At 47.8% G+C, this 23,912-nt stretch overlaps 1 protein-coding gene across 5 annotated transcripts in view; it reads right to left on the bottom strand.

Annotated features, from left to right (window-relative positions):
- Positions 1-311: 311 nt before the first annotated feature.
- BANP (BTG3 associated nuclear protein) overlaps positions 312-23,912 on the bottom strand; it is a 69,353-nt gene continuing 45,752 nt past the window's right edge. For 3 of the 5 annotated variants that reach the window (XM_080937288.1, XM_080937290.1, XM_080937289.1), the window contains 6 exons: positions 20,375-20,505; positions 19,194-19,256; positions 18,609-18,647; positions 5,742-5,867; positions 2,328-2,471; positions 312-897 (listed from right to left, as the gene is read on the bottom strand). In XM_080937288.1, coding sequence (XP_080793414.1) covers positions 826-897; positions 2,328-2,471; positions 5,742-5,867; positions 18,609-18,647; positions 19,194-19,256; positions 20,375-20,505 — 575 coding nt within the window. In that variant the 3' untranslated portion in view covers positions 312-825. The remainder of the gene's footprint in view (positions 898-2,327; positions 2,472-5,741; positions 5,868-18,608; positions 18,648-19,193; positions 19,257-20,374; positions 20,506-23,912) is intronic. The other 2 variants (XM_080937291.1, XM_080937292.1) reach the window with 1 other exon arrangement.

Genomic DNA, 23,912 nt, shown 5'->3' with positions numbered 1-23,912 from the left:
ATTGGCATTTCACATGCCACTCATGTGACTACTTGAACCTGTTTTCTCTGCAGTCATGCCTTCACGATGGGGCATTCTCCGGGGCCCCTGGGGTTGCAGTTTATGGAGCCTAAGCATTCAGAAGATGGGTTAGCATGACCTTGCCATTGAGGGCTCACTGTGATGGAGTGGGAACCAGCTGCCCCAAGGGATGCCCATAGCTCATGCTCCCTAGAAGGGAGAGTCAAAGCAGGTGAACCTGGAAATGATTATCCATCCCAGGGGAAGAAAGTCCTCTCATGGTACAACAACACTGAGCCTGTGGCCATAAATACACTTTATTTCATTAGAAATGCATAATCACACTGGGGAGCACTCCCTTTGGAGCACTCTCCTAGCAGCAGGTCCCAAGTGCTCCAGCATCATCAGCTGACTCCAACAGCTATGTCAGGACCCTGAAGGGAGCACACGGCCCAGGCTTCCACTACTCCACAGTTGTGTTTCTGTTCTGGTTTTTGTTTGTTTGGGTTTTGTGTGTGTAGTTTTTTTTTTTTTTTTTCCATTTTCTTTTTTGTTATAAACACCATAGCAAATTAAAAAAGCTGTTTAAACAAAATATCATAGTTCTTGTTTTTCAACACTCTGCGCTATGCTTCTCCTTTGGAGACCAGCAGTGAGACTCAAATCCTGAGGCACCTTCTAGCAGGGGGTGGCCAAGACCTTTTCCTGGAAGGAGGAGCTCTCGAATGCCCAGCAAAACCTGCAGTTGCTTGCTGAAGCAAGAGAGCAGGGCACAGGGCAGGGTCAGTGAGCAGCTGTGGCATGGCGCTCCTGCGATGCCTGGTCTCACTGGATCTGGATGGCTCCATGTTCAAGCTGCATTTCAGGCTGCAGAGTGGGCTGCAATGTCTCAGCTGTCTGCAAGGTGGGGGAGAAAGGAAAACTGTTCAAGAAAAATACAGTAGCACATGTGTGTATCAGCAAGCCACCTATGTGTTACACAGAGCCACAAGTTTCACACACAAGCAGGAAAGGCATGCCAACCTCAGAAGCCTAGGTACCAGGCCACCTCTGACCTAATGAGAAACAAGCACATCTCACACTTGCCCAGGAGAACTTGGGCAACTGAGCCCACACAGCTGCCATATTCTCAGCCTTACCTCAAGGTACCCTGAGGAATTAGACACACCATGTTCTTAACCTGACATATTTCCCTAGAACCTCAGGGTTACACTGACTTCCTACAGAAACTGCCCCAGTGGTCTAAGTGCATCTTGGGACAGCTTAAAGACTGGCATCTTTCAGTGAAGTATACTAAATGGAAGACTATGAAGTCCCTGCTTCAAGGTGAGAACTTGCAACCTTGAAATAAATAACTGATCTTCCATCTCAGCTATACTGTAGGAGCAGAGGGATAAGCCACCTGAGATTTGGTGCTGAGTTAAGGCGTACGTAGGTCCTGCACCACATAAGGCCAGGGTCTCACAGGACTGGCACCTGACAGCTCTTACTGAACATCTAAGTCTCTGACTTTTAAAGACAAACAAACAAAAAGGTTTCCACTCTCCCTGCTGGGGATGGCATGGCTGAGGCCATGTTCAGTTCATAAATAAATGAAAGGAGGAAGAAGAGGAGGAGGATTACAGTCCAGGTGAAGGATGTGGACTGCAGATGCTCTCTATGAAGCTCTGTGCTCTGTAGGCAGGAAAAAGACCCCACAGCTTTATCAAAAGTTTGCAACAGTGAGATCAAGTGTACAGCTTTGGCACACTGAAGGAAAAAGTGTTTTGAGAACTAATGGGGTTCATGGCTGAGGCCTGCAGATGAGCAGTCTTCATCTAGGCCCAAGTTCCTTCTCTGAGAACCTGAGAGAGGTCATTCCAAGGCCTTCAGAGAAGGAATCCCACTCCTTCTCCTCAGATGCCTGGCCTAGCAGCTCCATAAGCCCTTCCAATGCCTGAGGCAGACAGGCCTCAACAGCTCCTTGGAGAAGTGAAATCCCAACCAGTCTATGGCCAAAGGCTGGTTCTCAGGTTCAGGTGAGCGGAAACCTGTGTGAGAGCCTGCACTGCTGACTCCACCAGGCTTGGAACACACAGGAGAAGGAGCTCCGGGAAAGTCAGTGCCAGAGAGGCGTGCAGAGGAGGTGGGAGACTGCACATGGTACAGTCTTCTGTTCCTACCCCAGCCACCTGCCCTTGCCCGGCTCACATCAGAGAAGCTCTCACACTTGAGCCAGAACTGTATGCCTCTCAACAGGGGTTCCTAGTTCTACAGGAATGTCAGACACTGCCCCAAGTTCAGTATCTACTAGGGAGGCTAGTAGGACTGGGAGGGACAGGACTCACCTGTGTTGCAGCTGTGTGATCGCTCACAGGCGCCAGCTGGACATACTGAACCTGAATGTCACTGCCCTGGAGAGGTGACCCATCTACTCCTGTAGCAGCAGGGTCTGAAGAGGCCACGGCTATAAGCTGAGCACCCTGCAGTACCTGAGGTTGGGGACAAAGCCAGGATGGTCAGTGGAGATGGGTCAGCAGACCCCTATCCTCTTCTGGTCCAGAGGCAGCAGGAGGCCCCAGGCCCACAGAACAGATGTAAGGGCAGTGGAGATTCACTGCCCACTGCAGAGAGACACAAGGTTACCTGAGTGTTGAGTTTTTGACTGTCATAAAATCTGCCACATTCACACTTAGTCTTGCAGAAACACCCTTGTTACATATAGACATTATTCTTTTAAAGCCCGTGTAAAAACAAATAAGCTAGAACTTTAAGACTGCACAGGCACACTGAAGACACAGCAGGAAACCTTAACAAACCCCTGAACAGAGCCCATGTGGAGCCAATAGCTTTAGATAGAGAAACAAAAGAAAAAGGAGGGCTGCAGAGATAGCTCTGTGGGTATACTGCTTGTTTGCAAGCATGAGGACTTGAGTTTAGATCTTCAGCATACATAGGCAAATTAGGAGCAGCTGTGTATGCCTGTAACCCCAAACAGAAAGACTGCTGGAGCTAGCTCACCAGCCAGCCTAGCCAAAATAGTGAGCTGCAGGTTCAGTGAGAAACCTTGTCTCAGAAAAAATAAGGTGAAGACAGATGAGGATACCATCCATGTACACAAGCAGACACACACACACACACACACACACACACACACACACACACACACCAAGAAAAAAAGAAGGGAAGAGCTACTGTGGCAGGGAGAATGAGGGGGTAAACAGGCTCCAAGGGGAGGGTGCGAGCAGAGACACCAGGGCGAATCACTACAGAACAGATCCTTTGGTCCTTTTTAGCTGCATCCTTCCATCATCCTGATCCTGCCTCACCAGTGACCCTGCCTCAGAATAGACCTGAAGGAGGAAGAGGAAGCTTGGGGTGACTCCAGCTCTAAATATCCTTCCCACTGATTCACTTCCCATAAACTGGACCCGGTGCTCACACAACTGGGCAGGAGGCTCGAGGCGGGCAATACAGAGCCTCCATCTGCTCATTCATAGTGCCAGGAACCACACGGGAAGGCCAGGAGTCCCAGACATGCAACTCTAACAAAGGACAGACTGCCATACTGGAGGCACCTGGGCAAGATGGCATGCCCACCCTTTGTTATGGAGAAGACCAAGTGTGGTTCCCCACAACCAGAGACAGCAATACAAACTTACCCAGACAACTTCTAAGAGCTGTACTTGTATATAGTGCTAGCTTGACTGTCAGATGACATGTGCCTTTTTAAAGGACACACTGCAAGTAAGGACAGTGTCTTTTATGCTAATGAGGGTGTGGAAAAATACTTTAATGACTGAAAAGCCCTTTTTAATATTTTTGAATAACTAAAAAAAGTGAGACAACTATTTGGAGATAGGACTGCCAACAGACTGAATATAGCTGTCCCCTTGGAAACACATGCTGGACTCTAATGCTGCAGTGACAGCATCCGGAAGTGGGTCTCTCACAAGGAGAACTCCTAGCATTCCTTTGGGAAGGTCTATCTACCGCCTTCCTGAGGAGTGCAGTGGCTTCTGGGTCAATCTCACTTCCAGTGTGATTCCACTCACCTAGGGAGGCCCTGACAAGACTCTGCTCAGGGAGGAGCCAAGAGACGATAGCAACAATGGCAGCCTGTCTCTGCATATGCCCGGCCCTCAAGACATACCCTCTCGCCCTGCTTATTGCTGCTCTTCTGTATGTCAACATATGAGGATAGGAAGACAGTTTCCTTGGCCACACAGAAACCACACCCCATGGGGCATGGTGCAAAAACAGGGGAGCTGGTCCTTGACCCTCTCTAGGTGCTCAAACTCAGGTTAATTAAAAGGAAAGAGGGTGTGCAAACACACACCTGGGTACTGGTTTCCAGGCAAGCTCAAAACTCAACATAAACACTTGCCTGGTACTTCTACCTCAAATCCTCAGCATTTCCCCTATTCCACACCCCACTCCCCACAGCTGCTGCACAGTGCGCCTGGCCACTCCCTCCCTCTTCAGAGCAAAGCAGGGCAACAGATGCTAAGTTGCCCAACAGCTGGCTGACAGTAACGACTCCTTGTTTTAGATAAAGCAAGGCCCCTTCCAGGGGGAAAAGCCTGAATAGAGTAAAATGATCCAGTCTTATAAGAGTCACTGACAGAAGCCTCTGGATTCCTCTAACTCTGACTTGTAGGCAAGTTCATTATTTTTGCTCAGAACTACATTTCTCCAGGCATGGTGCTTTGCTTCATTTAACCAAGCAGTTCAACTTAAAACAAAATTGAGAATGTTATATTTAGAAAAAAGTAAACGGAGCTCCTGTTTGGGGACAGCCCTTGGTTGCAGGCTTAGTTGGAGCCTTGGCTCATCCAGGCTCTCCCACTGTGTATGCTGGCCTTGGCCTTTAATGAGTAGCCAGGGTAGCTTGGGACCCCTCTTCCCCTGCATTTACTCACCCAGAATACTTCCTGTTCTCCCTACTCAGCAGCTCCTGTGGATCTCAGTGGGCTCCACATGCTCCTGTGCCAGCCCTGCAGGCTCCCAAAGCTGTGCTCTACAGACAATGAACATTTCCCACCCAGCGACTGAGTGGTCTCAGTGCAAGAACATGGGGGTCAAACAGACAGGACAGTCTATGGACCACTTGTGCCTGGCTGTCTCCTCTGACCTACCCTGAGCCATCCATCAGGGTAACCCTGGTAGAGGCAAAGGGAGACTTTCTGTGTGTTCCTCGAGCAGCAGAAGCAGCAGGCTTCAGAAGGAAGGAAAGGATACAAACACCAGAACTGCTTCAAGAGTAGAAAGACCCTGTCTTCAAAAATGAAAGGCTCCGAGCTCGTCAGATGGGCCTGACTTTACAGCCATTCATCAAGTCATATGTCTTCATATGCCATCAACTGTTTCAAGTATGCCTATACGTCTCTTCAGACACATGTACTCATAGGTGTGCACATACATGCATCTGCATATAAGGCACATGCCTGCTCAGATACCTTATCAGCTCTGCTAAACCCCTAACATGCACCACTACTATGATGTCTCTGGCTGCCAAGCAAGCTCTTAGCCTCAGGCTCTGTAGGTATCCAGCATTGACAGTGGTAGTTACTGTGCAGCCTCTGTAAGCCTGGGCTCAGTGTGTGGCAGTTTCTAACTTGCTGTAAGCTCTGTAAGGGCCAGCTACCTATGGCAAACAGGCGCTGCCTGCTGTCCAGAGCTTTGACCTGACCCTTCTTACACAGTCCCTGGAAAACACTGGTCAGGCCACCCACATCTCCCGACAAGAAACACTTACAAACCTGGATCATTTCATTTCCAGCAGGCAGATCAAGTGTGTCTCCTCCCAGAGGCCAAAGCTGGGAGGGATTAGCCTGGGCCACTGAGTCACCGCTGACAGGAATGGGATTCTGGCACAGGCCCCACGACTGGAAGAGATCAGAATGGGGGCTATAGGCTCGGCAGAGACTTGTCAAGCCACAGACCCCACCTTGTGGGGAAGAGGTAGGAAAAAGGAAAGGCACTGACACATGGTGGCTGCCTGGTTTGCTATCTCCTGGTAACTCAGAAGCCAGGCCACATTTGGAAATCCCAAGTTAAGAGTTATAGCATAACCAGCTCCCCAATCATGTTACATTTTTACAGATTCCTCCATAATGAATTTAAGGTAACTGCAGTTGCTTTTAAGGAGACTTGTGCAATCGTAGAACCAGTTTCCCAGGAAGCTCTGCCTGTGTTGACTGAGTAAAGCAACACCCTCCCTGCTCAGCACCCCAACAGTGCTGTCCTGCCAGCACTGCCAATAAAACCACTTTCTATTATGAAACATGAAGCTGGTTAAATCTGGCATGCTGTACTGTAGGAAAAACCTAAATTTGCAATATTAAGACAAAGTTGTAACTGGACCAACCAATTGATGAATGGATGCAAGATTTTCATCTGGGAAAAGCTTAGAAAGTCTTGGCTTTCAAAGACTAGAGCTACCAGGACTGGCTTACACACTGTCTCCCCATGAGGAGGCTGTGGGGCCTGGACCCTGGCTATGGGATGTGACCACATTCATTTCAACTATAAGAAGGGAGCTGGTAAGCTGTCACCTTGGCTGGCTGCTGTGACAAAGAGACCAAGATACATGTCAGGGTGCCATCAACATACTCACTAAGAAGGCACTTGGCAAAGAAGGCCTGGCCATCCCTAAAATGTCCAATTCTGGTCATGCTTCTTGGGCCTGCCCCTGTGGATCTCTGGTCCACACTCAAGAATTATCATATTAGTGACCACTCCTCCCCCAGCAACAGGGGCAGACAAACACCTGTTCTGCTGTGTGGGCCATTCCAGAATCTGCCTCCAGCTCCAGAGAGAGAAAGTTCGGAGGAGTTTCCCAAGCAGTTACCAAGCACCTTTTAGCCAAGCATGATGCCTAATTACTAGCATTTGACAGGGAGAAGCAGGACATTAGGCGTTGAAAGCCAGCCTAGGCTAGGCTAGCCAGAGCTACATGAGACCACAACCGGCCAAGTATAGTTTCACTGGAAATGCTACTCTCCTGTGAGAGCTATAATACCATGAAGAGGACTGACGCTGCATAGACAGCCTGTCCATCTCTGAAGCACTGTAGCCTAAGGTAGCAGACAGGGCAGGGGAGAGAACACACATCCACAAACAAGGCCAAGGAGCTCCCTGCAACACTGGACCACTTGCTCTGTGACTGACAGAGTAACCATGGAACCCAGCAGGTACGCATTACAAATGTTAAATGTGTGCTGTAGCACAATGAACACACACACAGGGCTGCACGACCTGAATCAACCACACCCCAGGCTCGGGCATTTTCTAGTAGTGTTCAAGGGAATTGTACAGGTTGAGGTTTGATGTACAGGTTGATGATAAGTTGATGATGAATAAAAACCCGAAGTCAGATCCCAGCTGCAGGACAGCAAAGATGAGCTTGGGTTGGGTGACATTTTGGCCTCCCAAGAAAACCAAGTAGTCAGTCTTCTTGGGAGATCCCTGCTGCTGTAGGAAGGAGTCTGGCATATATAAGCCTTCAGCTACAAAAAAAAAAAAAAAAAAAAAGCAGCAATGCAGGCCACCATGGCATGGCTCACAGGGGCCAAGTTTCCACGTATCTCCCAATCACCAATTTTCAATCCCTTCAACTCTTCCTGCTCACTTTACATCTGGAACAGGGCCCTGGTCTGCAGGTTCTCCAAACAGGCTCTGGAATGTGGAAATGTCTGACTGCAGTGACATGAGAGCTGGCCCAGGCTAACGGCCAGACCCTTCATCTATCTCCAGGCAGCCTGCAGCTGACCTCAGGGCATCCCAAGGGACAGCACAGACACACTACAGACGAGAAGGGGCAGCACTGCTGCATCCCAGCTTCACTGGTAGCAGCTCCCTAACACATTTCTGAAGCCCTGCCAATTATGTTCAGACGTGAGAAAGAGTGGTGGCAGGCAGGATGGGAAGCGGCGCACTGAGGGACCAGGAGTACTGTGCTTTGGGCACACACCATCTGCTTTTCCCTCCATCTGCTGCCAACTCTAAAGCTCTCCTTAAAACCCAACTCAGATAATGCAAAACTGGTGCTAACTCTAAAATCAATGCAAGAAGCCCCAGGACCTTTCAGCAGTATCTGTACATGAAACTCCAAGTCCCACCAAGAATCTACTAGGGGTAAAACCAATAAGAAAAAGAAAGGCCTTGTGCCAGGAGTAGACACACTTCCCAGTGGAGATTAGTGTGGCCGGATGAAGGCCTGGACTACAGCTGCAGGGAAAAAGGCCCAAGAAGCTTCAACTTATTTCTCACTAACTCATCCATTCCAACAAGGATCTTCCCACAACCCATGTGCTAGCTCAAACAATTTTTCTCCAGAAGAAGCAGTGGGGTGCTAGAAAGACAACCATCCAGTAATACCTCCAACAACTGACCTGCCCACTGACTATTCACAAACTTTCCATATATACACACATTCTTACAGCAAAAGTGTAATTTATTGTACCTTGTTGTCCCTCTCCACACCCATGTGTTTGTGTATGTGTGTGTATCCATGAATGTGTGTGTGCACACATGTGGGTACCAGCCAAAGATCAAGGTAAATTGTTCTCTACATTCTACGTTGAAATGAGGTCTCTCATTGAATCTGGAAACTGCTAATCTGGCAAGCCTGGCCAGTAAACTCTAGAAAATCTCCTATACCCACCTCTTCGGGGCTGAAACTACAGATGTACATGGTCACACCAGGCTTTTTTATGTGGGTGTGGGATTAGAATCCAGGTGCTCATGCTTGTGTGGCAAGCACTTTACCAAGTGAACCATCTCCCCAGCTACTAATTCTTTGGGTCTCTGTCCTAGTTAAGATTACTACTGCTGTGATGAAACACCACAACCAAAAATAGGTTGGGGAAGAAAGGGTTTACTTGGCTTACAGTTCTGCATTATAGTCTACATCAGTGAAGAAATGTCAGGACAGGAACTCAATCAGGACAGGAATCTGGAGGCAGGAGCTGGTGCAGAGGCCATGGAGGGATGTCACTTACTGGCTTGCTTCCTCTGGCTTGCTCAGCCTGCTTTCTTATAGAACCCAGGACCATCCATCCAGGGATGGCACCACCCACAAAGTGCTGGGCCCTCTCACATCAACTACTAATTAAGAAAATGCCCTGTAGGCTTGTCTATAGGCCAGATCTTATGGAGGCATTTTCCTAACTGAGGTTCCCTCCTCTCTGATGACTCTAGCTGTGTAACACTGACATAAATCTAGCAGCAAAGTCTTGCTCTGTAGCCCTGCCTGGCCTCGAGAAGTGGATGAGCAGCTGCCCACCGTGGCCTCCCAAGTGTGGGTGCCCTCACTCTTGCTCAGCTCTGTCATCTGTAAGCCCTCTAAAGGAACTAAACACATGTCCTTGAATTCTGTGTGTGTGTGTGTTGTGTGTATGTTATGTAGTATTATATGCATGTGTTTGCATGGGAAAGAAGTTATGGCACACACATGTAGTGTGTGAAACATCAGATATCTTCCTCCATTGCTTTCTGTCTCACTCCACTGAGATAGGGCTTCTCACAAGATATGAAGTTCCACCCGTTCCTGCCTGGGTCTGCCTGGGCCTGCTTCCAATACTGGGGCTCCTAGCAAACATGGCCACGCCCAGCATTTACATGGCATTGGGGATTCAGACTCAGGTCCTCATGACCTTGGGGGTGTAGAGGGTATACAATCATTCGACAGACACTTCCCTTCTGGGCCATGGTCTAGAGCCCCTGGTTGCAGTGATTCCTTCTACACCTCATCTCCAGAGCCCTAGAAGATGTGGTCTTGCACACTAAGCCAGGAGAGAACCTTAACCTGGGTTATGAAAACCAGGCAGTGCAACAGACCACATGCAGACTGCCTGAGAGATGAAGCCTAGCCATACCTCTAATACACAAAAAGTTCTCCATAAAAAGAGTGTGAGCCTCCAACAGGTGAGCTTTGCCACTAAACTTCGGGTGAGCATGGCTGGGAGGTGGGGGGGAGACCTTAAGGTAGAGGAAGCCAGACATGGTACCAATAGTGATGTGGAGTGGGAGTGGTCCTGGTCCTGTAGGTTAGACTGTTATCTCAAGTTTGATGAACCTCCATGTCTTTGTATGACCTCACTTAGAAATAAATAGGGCCTCTACAGGATAAAGATCTAAACATGAGGCACAATTCTAGAAGGTCATGCAACAACAGAAGCTATCTAGGATGATATGACCATAAGCCAAGGAATACCAAGGATATTAGAATAATTAGAAAGCCCTACCAAAGCCACGAGAAGTAACAAAGGCAACATGGCCTCCTCTGCACATGTCTGTACAGGCAACCTGGTTTCCACTTAATACCTGTGTAGAGATGACCTCTGCATGCCTCTGTACAGGTGGCCTTGCCTCCTCTGAATATCTCCTGCCTTCTGAACACTGGTTGACCCATCTATTTCATTCTAAAATCCAAATAGGGACCAGGGGTTTGGGACTCCAAATCCCAAAAAGCCTTTCACTTAAGGCTACCAACTGGCATTCCATAATACCCGGAGGCCTCTCTCTAAAGCTCCTATTCTCTCCTACAGCTGCTTTGGGCCAGGCCAATGCCCTTCAAAGGAGCCACCAATAGTCTCCGCTAACTGCTTCCCTGGGTCCCCACCACACTCTCTAGGGCTCCTTCCAAACAGAGGTAACAAAGATAAATGCTCCATCTTTGCTGGGTGTCAGTAGGAATCTGAAGCAGATTCATGTAAAGGAGTTACCAGAATCCAACAGCCTGAAGAGGCATGAAGGAAGAGCTTCCCACATCATTCATAAAGAAAAGAGCCCTCTCATATACACTAGGGCATGGCCCACTTGACTGGTGAGACAGTGCACACTAGCTGCCCAGTCTGTCTCACTTGTAGTTGAGTGCTGCTGGCCCGCCATTTTCCACCTGAGCTGCCTCAAGTCCAAGCATTTCTCAGCTCTTGTGCCCCAAGACTGTGCTAGCAAGAGGTACAGCCCTCAGTCCTGAGAGCCTGGCTTGCCTCAGAACTTAGAGGGTGAAATGTGATGGGAACTAACCAATCTTGAGAAACTCCCCAAATCAAAGAGGCCCCTGGGCTTAAAGTGGGAAACAGTACTGTGTCCCTAGTAAAGCACAGTAGCCGTTGTCAAACAGAGCCACTTGGAAAAGAAAAAGCTTTCTTAACATGAGATGACAGTTGCTCTTCATAAGCAAGAGGACTTTGACTTAACTAAGACCAAGAGTCCAAAACACCAACACTGTTTTGGGAGTAGGGAAATTCGGCAAGCAAAATTAATTAATTAATTAATCAATCAATTAAAAAAATAAAAAACATTTCTAAAAGTAGACTGGGAGCAAAAGGAGAGCCTGTGCTATGCACAGCTGTCCTTGTTCCCATGGTAACACTGGGCACTAGAAAAAAGACCCAGTACAAGGAAAGACCTCTTCCTCACTGTAGCTCCCCTTTAGAAATGACCCATTCCAGAGATAAAGTTCAAACTGTAGAATTCCCCACTGAGGAAGCCATGTACACTTCTCCCTCTTGCCCAAGGCTGGCAGGTGAAGGCAGCAAAAGTGGGCGAGAACGGGCACCTGCCCTGAGTAAGGAGTCCTGGAGCTGGAGGAAGCTGCAGTAAAGCATACAGAAGAGCACCCTGCTGCTGGGGGCACTAAAGCTGAAGCCCACAGTGGCTGTTTCTGAAGTACATGTGGAGTATCATAGATGTCAAAGGACATCATGGCCCTGCCATTCCACCTAACCAGAACAGAAGACTCAGGATGCCTGGGACAGGAGTGGACACTAGAATAGGGTTGTGTGAGAAACTTCAGGGACCTTGGGGCCCCAGTCCAATAGCACCCAGGGCTGCCTGAGGTTAGTACCAGCCAAGGCTCTGGGTTCTTGGCACAGATATAGCCTTGTTTGTTATTCTGAGCTTCACTCTGCTAGGGAGGAAACACAGTCTGGAGCACTAACTCATTTGCCCAATAAAACCAAGTGAGCAGAGGAGGCCTTACAGGCAGTGTCCCAGACTGGTACCCTCCATGTTGGACTCAGCACCTGCCTGTGAAAAGAGCAAGGAGAGTGATGGCACAGCCGGCCACAGCACCAAGAAACTGTACAAGTGTCACCAAACCCCAAATAACAGGTAAACTATTAACACTGAATTTCTTCTCCTTCAGCGTTTCTTAGGAAAGAACACAACCTTAGAACTAGGACATCTGCCAGTGACTAGCCTTTCTAGACAGCACGCTCCCCAACTCTCTGGAAGGGACCTGTTGAAAGCTGAGATTAGGAGCCTCTGAAACACCCCCCAGGGAGATGGTGTTGCAAGAATCAGTAAAAGCTGACCTGCTCTAACTCACCTTGTAGCAGCCACCAGCCAACAGCTCTGGCCCTGGCCTTGTGGCATTTCAGTGTCCACTACTTTTCCTTTCCTCTCACTGGCCCAATGCTATTATCAGGAACATGACTATGACCCTGCATTTTCAACCTGAAATCCATGGACAACCAGACGTGTTGTGCAGGCCTATAACCCCACTACTGAGAAAGCTGGATCAAGAGGGTCCTGAGCTCAAGGTCTTCCTGGACTACATCTTAAATCAAGTCCTGGGCTAGAGAATAAATTCAGGGACAGACTGTAAAGCTTAGTGAGACCCTATCACAAAATGAAAACCACAAGATAAAGCTGGACATAGTAGCACACACCTTTAATCCTAACACTTGAGAGGCAGAAGCAGGTGGGTTTCTATGAGTTTCAGGCCAGCCAGAATTACATAGTGAGGCCCAGTCTCAAAAAACCAAAACAAACCAAAAATCAAAAAGAAACAGTCATACACCTCAAAGTCTATAACTCAGCATAGCACTTTCCTAACAAGGGCAAGGGTTCTGTACCCAGTATCTTAAAAAAAAATATATAATTCATACATGCAGACAGGCCCTGGCTCATGGGCTCTCAGCTGTAGGATAGCATGTAGTACGCCCACATAACCACTGTTTTTTCCTTTGTGGACTATCATGGGCAGTGGGGGGAGGAGGGTGTCAAGATGGTACCAAACAGGTCCTTTTTTTTTTTTTTTTTTGACAGGGGATTATCAGTATGTTCTAAGCCAGAATGAGAGAAGGAGTCCGTGTGTGACAGGTGAGGCAGATGTAACAGGTGAGGCAGGTGTGCAAGAGCTAGTCTGCAGGACTAGCACAGGTGCTCAGCAGCACTGATGGCCCCAACTCCCCACAAAGAAAGGGGCTGAACCTGTTCCCAATGCTAGCAACAGTGTCATAGTTAACAATCTGCAGGTGCATTGAAAGCCGAATGAGAGATGGGGAACTTGGGGAGTGGCGTGGGGGGACATCCAGCTTTAATTCCAGCACTTGGACAGCAAAAGCATGCAGATTTCAGAGTTTGAGGTTAGCCTAGTCTACAGAGCAAGTTCCAAGACAGAGAAACCCTGTCTAGAAAAAAACAAATAAACAATAGCATTGGAAAATGATAAAAATCAATCAAACCAATTCTGTGATTACAAGGTCTGCCCCTACTTGAGCTGTCTGAAGTCTCTGAAGAGAGTGGGATGAAGAATATTAAGAGGAGCTGGGGCAGCAGCAGAACAACCTAGCTTAAGCTAGCTTTGAGGTGCTATGAGTCCTCCCTCACCTTACTCAACACTGCCCCTTCAAAGTGCCCTGGCTCCAGTGATCAGGCTGAACAAATGTGGGCAAGTATTCCTCATGGATATCTTTAAAGAAACGTACTTCCCAGCCACACACTGTGTCCAGCTTCTCATAGGACTCAGCCTGACTTCAAAGACTCTTCTGCCACAAGCTATGGGACACAGTACCAAGAAAGTCACCAGGGACAAAAAAACAGGTTGCCAAGGTAACATGCAATCCTAACACCTCACCTCCACCACCACCAATTCCTCAAAACAGTGCCCAGGCCTTTGGTGCACTTGGTCAAAATTGGTCCAATTCCCACAAGCCTCTGGAAGCATCCAGCTGCCCCTCACTCTATGGGGTTCGGCTGTTCCAGAGCACTGGAGAACCATGGACATGACTGTCCAAGATATCTGAAGCTTGCTCAGCTGGAGCAGGCCGTTCAGAGGTTACGAGTTTGGGGATCACCTGGAATGAAACCACCTGCAATACTCCTGACGACCTGTGAGGAGAGAAGCCTGTTCTAGCAGGCCTAGCACACACAGGTTTATATTTGTAGAGTTAATTTTTTTATTTTTAAAATATTATGTGTAGGCCTTTGTATGTGTATGTGGGAATGTGCACGAGTGCAAGTGCCCAGAGGCCGAAAGTGGGCATCAGATACCCTGGTGATGTGCTTACAGGCAAATGTGAGCCACCTGACATGGAACCTGGGAACTGAACCCAAGTTCTCTACAAACCAACAAGTTCTCTTGACTGCCGAGGCACTTCTCCAGCCTCAGCAGTTTTTAAATGGGTTTCCAATATAATTCAAGAAGAATTATCTTCTGATTTATCAAAATGAAGGAAAATATATATTGCTGTTTACAGCACAAACACCATTTGTGTGAAAACCTGGAGTATCTTAGACTAACAGGCTAAGCTGACAACTGTAGGCATCTCTCACACTGTGGTTCACAATAAATGTGATGTCTCATAACCGGTGTTCAAAAGCTTAAGGGGTAGAAAAAAAGGCAGAGTAAGGCGCAGGCTGCCTGGGGGAGCTATTCTGACTGCACACATTTATGAGAGAAAAACAGACCCTTGAGTCTCGCTGAGGCTGAAACACATCAGCCCTCTCCAGACACGCTGCCATCAGCTGCTGAAGCAGCTGGCCCGGGCACCAACCCAGAGAGGAAGCTTAAGAGGCAGCAGTAGCTCACATCAAAGCTCAGGACTGTGGACAAAGTGACTATCCAAGACTAAGGCCAGCCCCCAGGGGCCTTCTCAAGGTAGCCACTAGTTGACTGGCCTCAAGAAATCCCCATGACCTCGAAAAGGTTTAGCATTTTCACACTGCAGCTGTGAATCCTATGGCTCTTGGCATTTAAGGACTTTTCAGTCTTCTGACAACCCACATAAACTAAGAACTCCTCTGCACCGACTGTGAGACTAAAATCCCTCTGACCTGACAAGTTAGTGCTGATCAACATACTTGTCCCACCCACAGCCCCATTCTGGAGCCCTGCCCTGTCTGAGCCCCTTGCAAGACGTCCTAGATTTTTCTGACCTTCCACCCAAGTTCCACCCAAACAATTTCACCAGACCACAACAACCCTACTTAGACCACTCCAACATGGTCCTAGCCCTGACCATGCTCACAGTTAAAAGACAGGAATGGGGCAGCAGCAGTGTGCCACCCACCTCCAATGGTTCTATAGCTTCACCTGAGAAGACATCTCTCGTTCCAATCAGCTTAAACAATCTGCCAAGTCTCAGAGATGACTCTCAACAAGAACCATCAGAAACAAAGCACAATGCAAGAAACACCTGAAGACGCAGGCTCATCCTCACCCCTCACTTTCCCACAGCCTCTGCTACAACCAGTGCCCACATATTAAATCCAGCTCTACTGGAAGGTCACATAGGGATGGAAAGCTAGCACAAGAATACACTGGCCAGAAGATGAGGGAGACAACAGCCTGTGTATGGGTGCTGCAGCCTGAGGATGCTCAGAGTGCTCAGCCAGACTCAGAGGAGCCTGAGATCAGTTCTGATGTGGTGCCTACACTTAGGAACCAAGATAAAGCACAATTTTGAGAACTCAGGCAAAGAAGACCCTCTAAGTCATGTTTTAAAAGATTTTGCTGAGTTTATATTTCACTATCCAGGGAATCCCCTGCCTCTTCTATCTACTGACCAGAGAGATGCTGAGTACTGAGTGCTGTGTACAGAGCACAGAGATGCTGAGTACTAAGTACTGTGTACAGAGCACAGAGATGCTGAGTACTGACTGCTGAGTATAGAGTACAGATATGCAGAGTACAGAGCACAGAGATGCTGAGTACTGAGTACTGTGTACAGAGCAGAGATGCTGAGTACTGAGTGCTGAGTACAGAGCACAGAGATGCTGAGTACTGACTGCTGAGTACAGAACACAGAGATGCTGAGTACTGGCTGCTGAGTATAGAGTACAGAGATGCTGAGTACTGAGTGCTGAGTACAGAATACAGAGATGCTGAGTACTGACTGCTGAGTATAAAGTACAGAGATGCTGAGTACTGAGTGCTGTGTACAGAACACAGAGATGCTGAGTACTGACTGCTGAGTATAGAGCACAGAGATGCTGAGTACTGAGTGCTGAGTACAGAACACAGAGATGCTGAGTACTGACTGCTGAGTATAGAGCACAGAGGTGCTGAGTACTGACTGCTGAGTATAGAGCACAGAGATGCTGAGTACTGACTGCTGAGTACAGAGCACAGAGATGCTGAGTACTGAGTGCTGTGTACAGAGCACAGAAATGCTGAGTACTGACTGCTGAGTATCAAGTACAGAGATGCTGAGTACTGACTGCTGAGTACAGAGCACAGAGATGCTGAGAACTGAGTGCTGTTTACAGAGTACAGAGATGCTGAGTACTGAGTGCTGTTTACAGAGTACAGAGATGCTGAATGCTGAGTATAGAGTACAGAGATGCTGAGCACTGGCCATTGCAGCAAAGGCCTAGAGACTTGAAGTGGAAAGACAACTGGCAAACAGCAGTGGCCTCTAGGGCTAGAATGGCCAAAGCAAGCAGAGCCCCTCTAGAGCTGGTCAGTGCAAACAGAGGACCAGACATGAGTAGCACATTGCCCACCCATTCCCACACCACTCACTGAAAGCAGTCACTGAAGCTTCAAATGTTCCCATTCTCCACTGGCCAGCCTTTCCTGACCACACTTGTCCATAGCAGCTGTCTACATTGGGAGTAGTTATGCACCTGTCAGACCAAGTTCTGATGGCTCTAACTTCTTAACCCTAAATCTCTGTTGTCCAGGTCTTCCTGTAACAGACAGCCTTCCTCTGGGGACACAGCTATCCCTATCACCCTACTCCAATCTGGATGCAGCCCCATAGATGTCTTCCTGAGCTTTTACAACAGAGAACCATGTCCTAGTCAACACCTTCACCATCCATCTACAGCCAGCACATGCATCAGTCTTTAGGAAAACAGTCCAGCATTCCCACGAGAATGCCGAAGACCTAAGACCAGCTCAGCTAACGAAACCAAGATCAACAGACACAATCTTCTTGTGGACCTAGGTAGAGGAGAGGTGACAGGGCTGAGTGTCCCCAGCACAGATCTGGGCTATTCAGCTCCACTGAGAACATCAAAGTAAGTGGAGCATTTGTGCCTCCTGCACCATAAATGAAGCCATTCTGAGTCAGGTTACTGAACAGACATGAGAGAAGACGGAAGCTCCACGAGTGGAAGCTAAGACAACCGGCTAATGGTGCAGCCAGTAAGCAGCTGCTTCTTGAGCACATGCTGCACACCACCATCTGAAGGCATGCTGCCTCTGAGAGAGAAGAGTGCCAGCAGTGAGTGCCCTTTGATATGGTCCCAGATATAGTGACACTGGTAGCAGGGGATAGAACGTATAGGGGTTCACATGCAGAAAGAATTAGAGATGAACAAGTCACTTCTCAGTGTGACAAGTGACCAGCATGGCAGCTTGTTGGAGGGAGGCTACGCTGGCAGCTCAGGCAATGCCTCACTATCCCTGACTGGCTGCCTATAGCCATGCCATGAACAGCAAGGCCTGGGATTACAGTCAGGATCTCTGCCCTCATGTCAGATGGCCAGGGCCAAGGAAAAGCCCTACTGTGTTTATTTCCAATTCCAGGTGCAGCTCTAGTCACAACAGAAACAGTGGGGAACTGAGGTGAGGGCCTTTATTTTCCTCATCCCTGGAAAGGTGCAGCCTTCCCATGGGAAAATACCAACATAACGCAAACTCCATCAAAGGCAGAGAGAGGAACCAACTTCAGCCTGACTGGGCCTCTGCTGTCCCAGCTGACAGCAGGACAAGAACTGACTTCTGCTACTTGTTCCTAAGTACTCAAGCTTGGCAGAAATGACTAGGGTCCTCTTTAGCCCCAACTTTCCAAAAGTCAGAAAACAAGGCGCAGAGCCTCCTTCATGAGTGAGCCCTGTGTGTCTCCACAAGGAAGGCAACATAACACTGACAGGAGCCTGTCCTGACTGCGCAGAACCCAGAACTGAAACCAGTCTTCACAAAACCTCCTTAAAGGCCACACAGTGCAAACAAACCCCTACTCTCAGCACCAGCTTCCCTCACCCCAGTAGCACATTTCCTGGGGACTCCTAGCCTGGGGCACTGTACTAAGGACACAAGTCCTTCCAGGAGACCTGCTCTCCTCACCTCAGGAGAACAGGAAAGTGTTTAACTGCAATAATCAAGACCCAAGCCTACCTTGTCCATCAGAATTTCAGAGAACGTTGCAGAAAGTAATGGACTGGGGGGGGGGGGGGGGGGATCCTTCTCCAGTGCAAACACTAATGTGAGAGCCCAGCACAGGACAAAGCCCACCTGGACATACTCCTGGACACCTCATCTTGGCCCCCTCATGCTGGAGGCAACCCCACCCCCACCCCAACAGCCATGTCTCGTGCTGAGGGATACAGATTGTATGCAGGCCACAGTGAAAAGGCGTGAATGGGAAAGGATGAACACTTACCTGTCCATCTTGACCCACGTGATGGATCTGCAGATTGCCCTGCACAGTGCAAAAAGCAAACAGTGAGAACTTCCTTACACAATTCAGAAATAAGCAGGAAACTAAGTCTACAAAAATTCAACCCTGTTAGCAATAAAGCCCACAAAAACAAATCAAGTATTATAAGCTGAATCTCTAGCCTTTTCTCTTATATTAAAAGCATAAAATATTAAGCCCATTCCCTCAACTCTGACCCACGAATGAGATATTTTTTTCTTTGTCTTTTAGACAACTGTAGATTCACAAGGTGTGTGAACAGTATGACCCACGGCAGAGCTGTGTCCCCACATCAGGAATATACTAACAATCAGAGCACTGCCTGCTTGAGTCCTAATAGGTAGGGAGTGACTCTGGGACAGAATCTCTTCACACCTCATTTCACACCATCATCAACTATAAAGGACACCAAAAAAGAGTCCCAGTCACTCCACTGTACCAAGCAGTCTCTCCCAGAGAGCTTCCCAGGCTCTGCCAGAATGGCATTGGTTCCACACACTGAGTACATGACTGTATGGCCCTGTGACCTTGACAGGATACCTGACTCACCTCACTGTCCTGTGTGATCTGCACCTGCTCTCCTTGAGGCACCTGGGCAATATGGAGGTGACCCTGTGGAATCCACAAGAGAAGACACCAAGAAGCATCAGAAGAAAACAAACCAAAGAAAACCGGAAGCACCTCTACTACCTTCATGCCTGGCTGCTTTCTGCCCAGGAGAGTATGCACCTCAGAAACTGCTGGAGAGCAAGGAACTTTGGTTCCACACACTGGCCAACTGGTGAAATGTGTGCACAGCCTGAGCTCATTCCAGAGCCTCCAGAAGTAAATGCTCATCACATGATTCATGAAATTTGCTAAACCTTTCAATGTTACTTACCAACTAAGAATATGAGGTAAAGATGGCAAATGGGAGGAGTTAGGTGAGCACCGCACTAAAGTGGGCAGATGTTAAACTCACATTTAAACAACTCACACAAACAACCAACAAATGTAGCTCCACAGAAGCCTAGGGCTCCAACTCCTATCAAAATCCAATCTGGGGCAGGAGAGACGGCTGAGGTTAAGAACACTTGTTCTTGCAGAAAACCTGAATTCAATTCCCAGCACCCACATTAGGCAGCCCACAGTACCCCATACAACTCCAGCTCCAGAGGATCTAAAGCCCTCTTCTGGCCTCTGTGAACACGTGTGTTCACATGCACAAACCCTACACACAACTAAAAATAAAAATAAGTATTTTTTTTACTTTTTAAATCCTATCATGGCCCAAACAGATCTTATAGCAACCAGCCTATTACAGGTGGTAGGCTGCTTCTGCTTCACTGTTCACAGAAACCTGTGCCAAAGCAGTCTATTCACAGCGCTTTCACAGAGCCCCTCACTAGTCAGCTACACAAGACCAAAAGACCCACCATTTACAGGCACTGTTTCCTGTAAAACAGCCCCTAACCCAGTGGACTAAAAGCACCATCACCCCAGTGCTGTCCTCAAAGCTCCTTGCTCTCCAGCAGCTTCTGAGGTGCATATATCCTGTTCTGCCACTTCCTACTGTCTGCAGAGGATGCAGAAGACTCTACTTAGCCTTTGTGTTGTCTATGACTCAGAACACAGCACCCAAACTGAGGCCTATAGGAACCCAGCGCACACTGAGAAATGCTGTGTAGAAGCCCATGTCTTTCCCCAGCTACTGCCCCAACTCCCAGACACGAACGTAAAAAGGTACGTACTACTTGCACCTGTCCATCTTCTCCAATCTGGTGGATCTGGACTTGCTGTGCATTGGCCAATGCGTAGTGTAGGGCCTGTGGCTGTGACTGCTGTAGCTCACTGGTGGGTGGAGGGGTTCCCATCATGGTCTCTGTGGAACACAGGAACAAGTGTTAGGATCCTCAGGTCCCTCACACAGAATGAATGACACCTGTCATCTTGGCCCCCTCATATCTCCCCTGCCTCAATTTCTACAGAAGAGGAAAGGTACCTGGCTCCTAGATTCAGGTGAGTGCACTTCTGCTCTGCAGAGTTGTCAAGAGCAAGTGAGGGGAACTGAGGTTTGTGACAGAGTCAAGAACTGTTAAGATTCAATGGCACTGTTGTAAGAAAGTGTTTTTTCCTGCAAATACTTAGACAAACTACTGAACTACTGCAGGGCTTGAGGCCTATCCATGAAAATGACCTGCAGGGCTATGCTAGGACCAACCCTGCATTAGATCTGCAACGTGACATTTCTCCAAAACAAATTTAACTGAATGATATACCTGCAACACATTTTATTTCCTATGTTTAACCAAAGTAATGTACATTTGGTTTGATATTTAATATATTCATTTTAATTGCAACACTAACTATAGTAATTTTCCTCCAGTGCTGGAGATTGAGCCTAAGGCCTTCCGGATGCTAGACTTGTGTTCTGACACAGCTCACTTCAGCCTCTAACTGTAATGACATCACAAGCAGAATTTCCTGAAACAAAAAAATGGGGATGGAAATTTTTTTAATACTTTTTCAATGTATATTATGCAATTCTGTGGCAGAGAGTTGTAATAATTGGTTGAAAAAACATGCTAAGACAGTAGACCACCATTTTGCATGAAAGAAGAAACACAAAGGATGTGAAACGAACTACAAAGAAAAGCTGTGTTCTTTCCACAGCAGCGGTGTAGTGCCGCAGGTGTCCATGATTTTAAAAACACCACAAAAACAACTGAACCATGGACTAACACTCTCTCTCTCTCTCTCTCTCTCTCTCTCTCTCTCTCTCTCTCTCTCTCTCTCTCCCTCTCTCTCCCTCTCTCCCTCTCTCCCTCTGTTCTTCCCTCCCCCCCCCCATATACACACACAGGAAGAAGATGGAATGGCTGGCCCCTCTGCCATTCTAAACTACTGGCCACTGTACAGATGCCACCTCCTGTGTTCTGCACAGTAAGACCAGAGTGAATGAATGTTTACACAGTGCTGACAAATAAAAACATCCTTTTCCCAGGCTCTACAAGCCAATTTCCAGAAGCTTGTATGAAACTTATGAATCTGTGGTTTGTATCCAAACTGACAGTGACTAACTAATCCATCATTAAATAAACCAGTTTTGCTGGGCATACTGGCATACCTGTAACCCCAGTATTCAAGAGACTGAGAAGGGTCACAAGCCGAAGGTCAGTCTGAACTAAACTGTAAGACCTGGACTCAAAAAAAAAAATATATATATATATATATATAGAAGGGATGAAGACAGAGCTCAGTGGTGGAACACTAGCCTGGCATGGGTAGAGTCAGAAGTTCTATCTCCAGCACCAAAACCAAACAAACTAGCTAACCGAGTTAGTAAATGTTCTTATAAGAAAAAGCCTTTAACTGAGGGCTTGCTTACAGTTTCAGAGGGTGACTCACAGTGCGGAGCATACAGCAGGCCACATGTGCTGGAGCCGCATATAAGAGCTTACATCTGATCCACAAGCACAAGACAGAGACAGCAAAGCCCACCTCAAGAGACACATCTCCTCCAACATGGCCATACCTTTTGATTTTTCCCAAAACAATGGACCAACTAAGAACCAAACATTCAAATGTGTGAGCCTACCGAGGCATTCTCATTCAAACCACCACCCTAGCCTTGACACAAAACTCACATAAGGGCCAGTGAATATCTGAATAGGTAAGACATGTGCCACCTGGCCTGCCAACCTGAGGTGTAGCCCCAGAAAGCACAGGAAAAGGAACAGAACCTACTCTTGAAAGATGTTCTTGAGCTCCATTCGTGCATACCACATAAATCCTCACTACCATGTTCCCTACACACAGGCAGAGGGGCATGCATGTGAAAGGGCACATACAAAATAAATAAAATGCAATACAAGATGAAATTCTTATCTATAGAAATATTTGTAAGAGAGAAAATCATTTGTAGTATTGTGTGGTGGCTCCTTGTCTCTGCTAACAATTCTAAGGTAACTAAGGCGACCCAGCTGGAATCAATACCAATTCCAAATTAACAGAACCCTGGCTTAATTACATTTTACCATCACCAAATAGCCTTGAATGCCAGAATAGCAATAATGTTGCTACGGCAACAACAGATGCAGCTAGAACAATGACAAAGATCCCAGAAGTCCCTTGGCCAAACCACCCATGCCACTTAACCAGATGTCTGTCAAGAATGTGGCCTGTTAGGACAGACCACAGAATGTCTCCTCATCAGTTTACAAATCAGTGCACTTTCACTATACCCATGGATGCTGAGTGGCAAGGACATCCCTAAGCCCAGGTCCTTTTCTGAAGCCAAGTGCCCACCTGCCTCAGCATCACATCTTGGAAACTAGAACTGGGCAGCTCTGAGCTAGTCCTAGACAAACACACCCAGAGCCACAGTAGAGGACTGCAGTAATCATGCCTCATGTTCTGGAGCCCTACACCCTTCAGCAACACCCTCCTAGCCAAAGGTTCTACTTCATACAAGACCACACAGTGGGTCAACACTGTTCTCTTAACAGTGTCTGCTACCAGGAGGATAAAGGCGACAGGTCAGGAAGAAAAGGACCAGCAGTGCCCCCTGTGAATAATGCCTAGGTTACACCAGTGCACATACTACAGCATTTGTCCACTCCCCAAAAGTCATTGGGGGGGGGGGGACTGCCAGCTGCCAGGGCTTCTCAAGCGTGCCACCCCCAGGGACTCGCCCAATTCTATTAAATTCTTTATAGAAGCACTTAACAGACTGCACAGTGGCCACCCACACAAGAGGCCAGCATTCACAGCATCTTAGAGAAATCGACGTTTATAAACAATGCAGCAAAAGAAATAAAAAGTACAACTAGCTACTAATAAAGAAGACTGAAAATTAAAACACAAAATATAAATATCATTATACTAAGTTACTGCCAAGCAACAGAAAGAAACACAAACAAGTAGAAGAGCTGCACACCCATGAGTAAACAAGCCTGACAGCAACTGGAGTGGGAGCCGCAGGCCCAGACAGCTCCATCTCCTCTGCAAAGCAGCCTCTGGCTTAAAGACCAGGAAGCCCCACTGATTTAAGAACAGGTTTAGGCCAGCAAAGTGGGTGCTAGTTGGGTGCTGGCTAGAAATGTGGAGCTGCAGGCCACTCCACACTACCTCAATTAGAATATGAACTGACCATGACTCCGCAGAAGCACTCCAGCACTAACAACCTAGGCATCTTCAGACCCAGATGCATGTGTCCATAAGCAATCTATCTGTAGGAAATGGTCTAATGGCTCTTGTGATATGGCTGGCCTGCTTCTTCTCTGCCAA

This window comes from Micromys minutus (genome assembly GCF_963924665.1).
Source record: "Micromys minutus genome assembly, chromosome: 24".
In the NCBI taxonomy this organism is placed as follows: Eukaryota; Metazoa; Chordata; class Mammalia; order Rodentia; family Muridae; genus Micromys; species Micromys minutus.
Note: the sequence above shows the minus strand (reverse complement) of the source record. Positions and strands in the feature narration are given on the sequence as shown.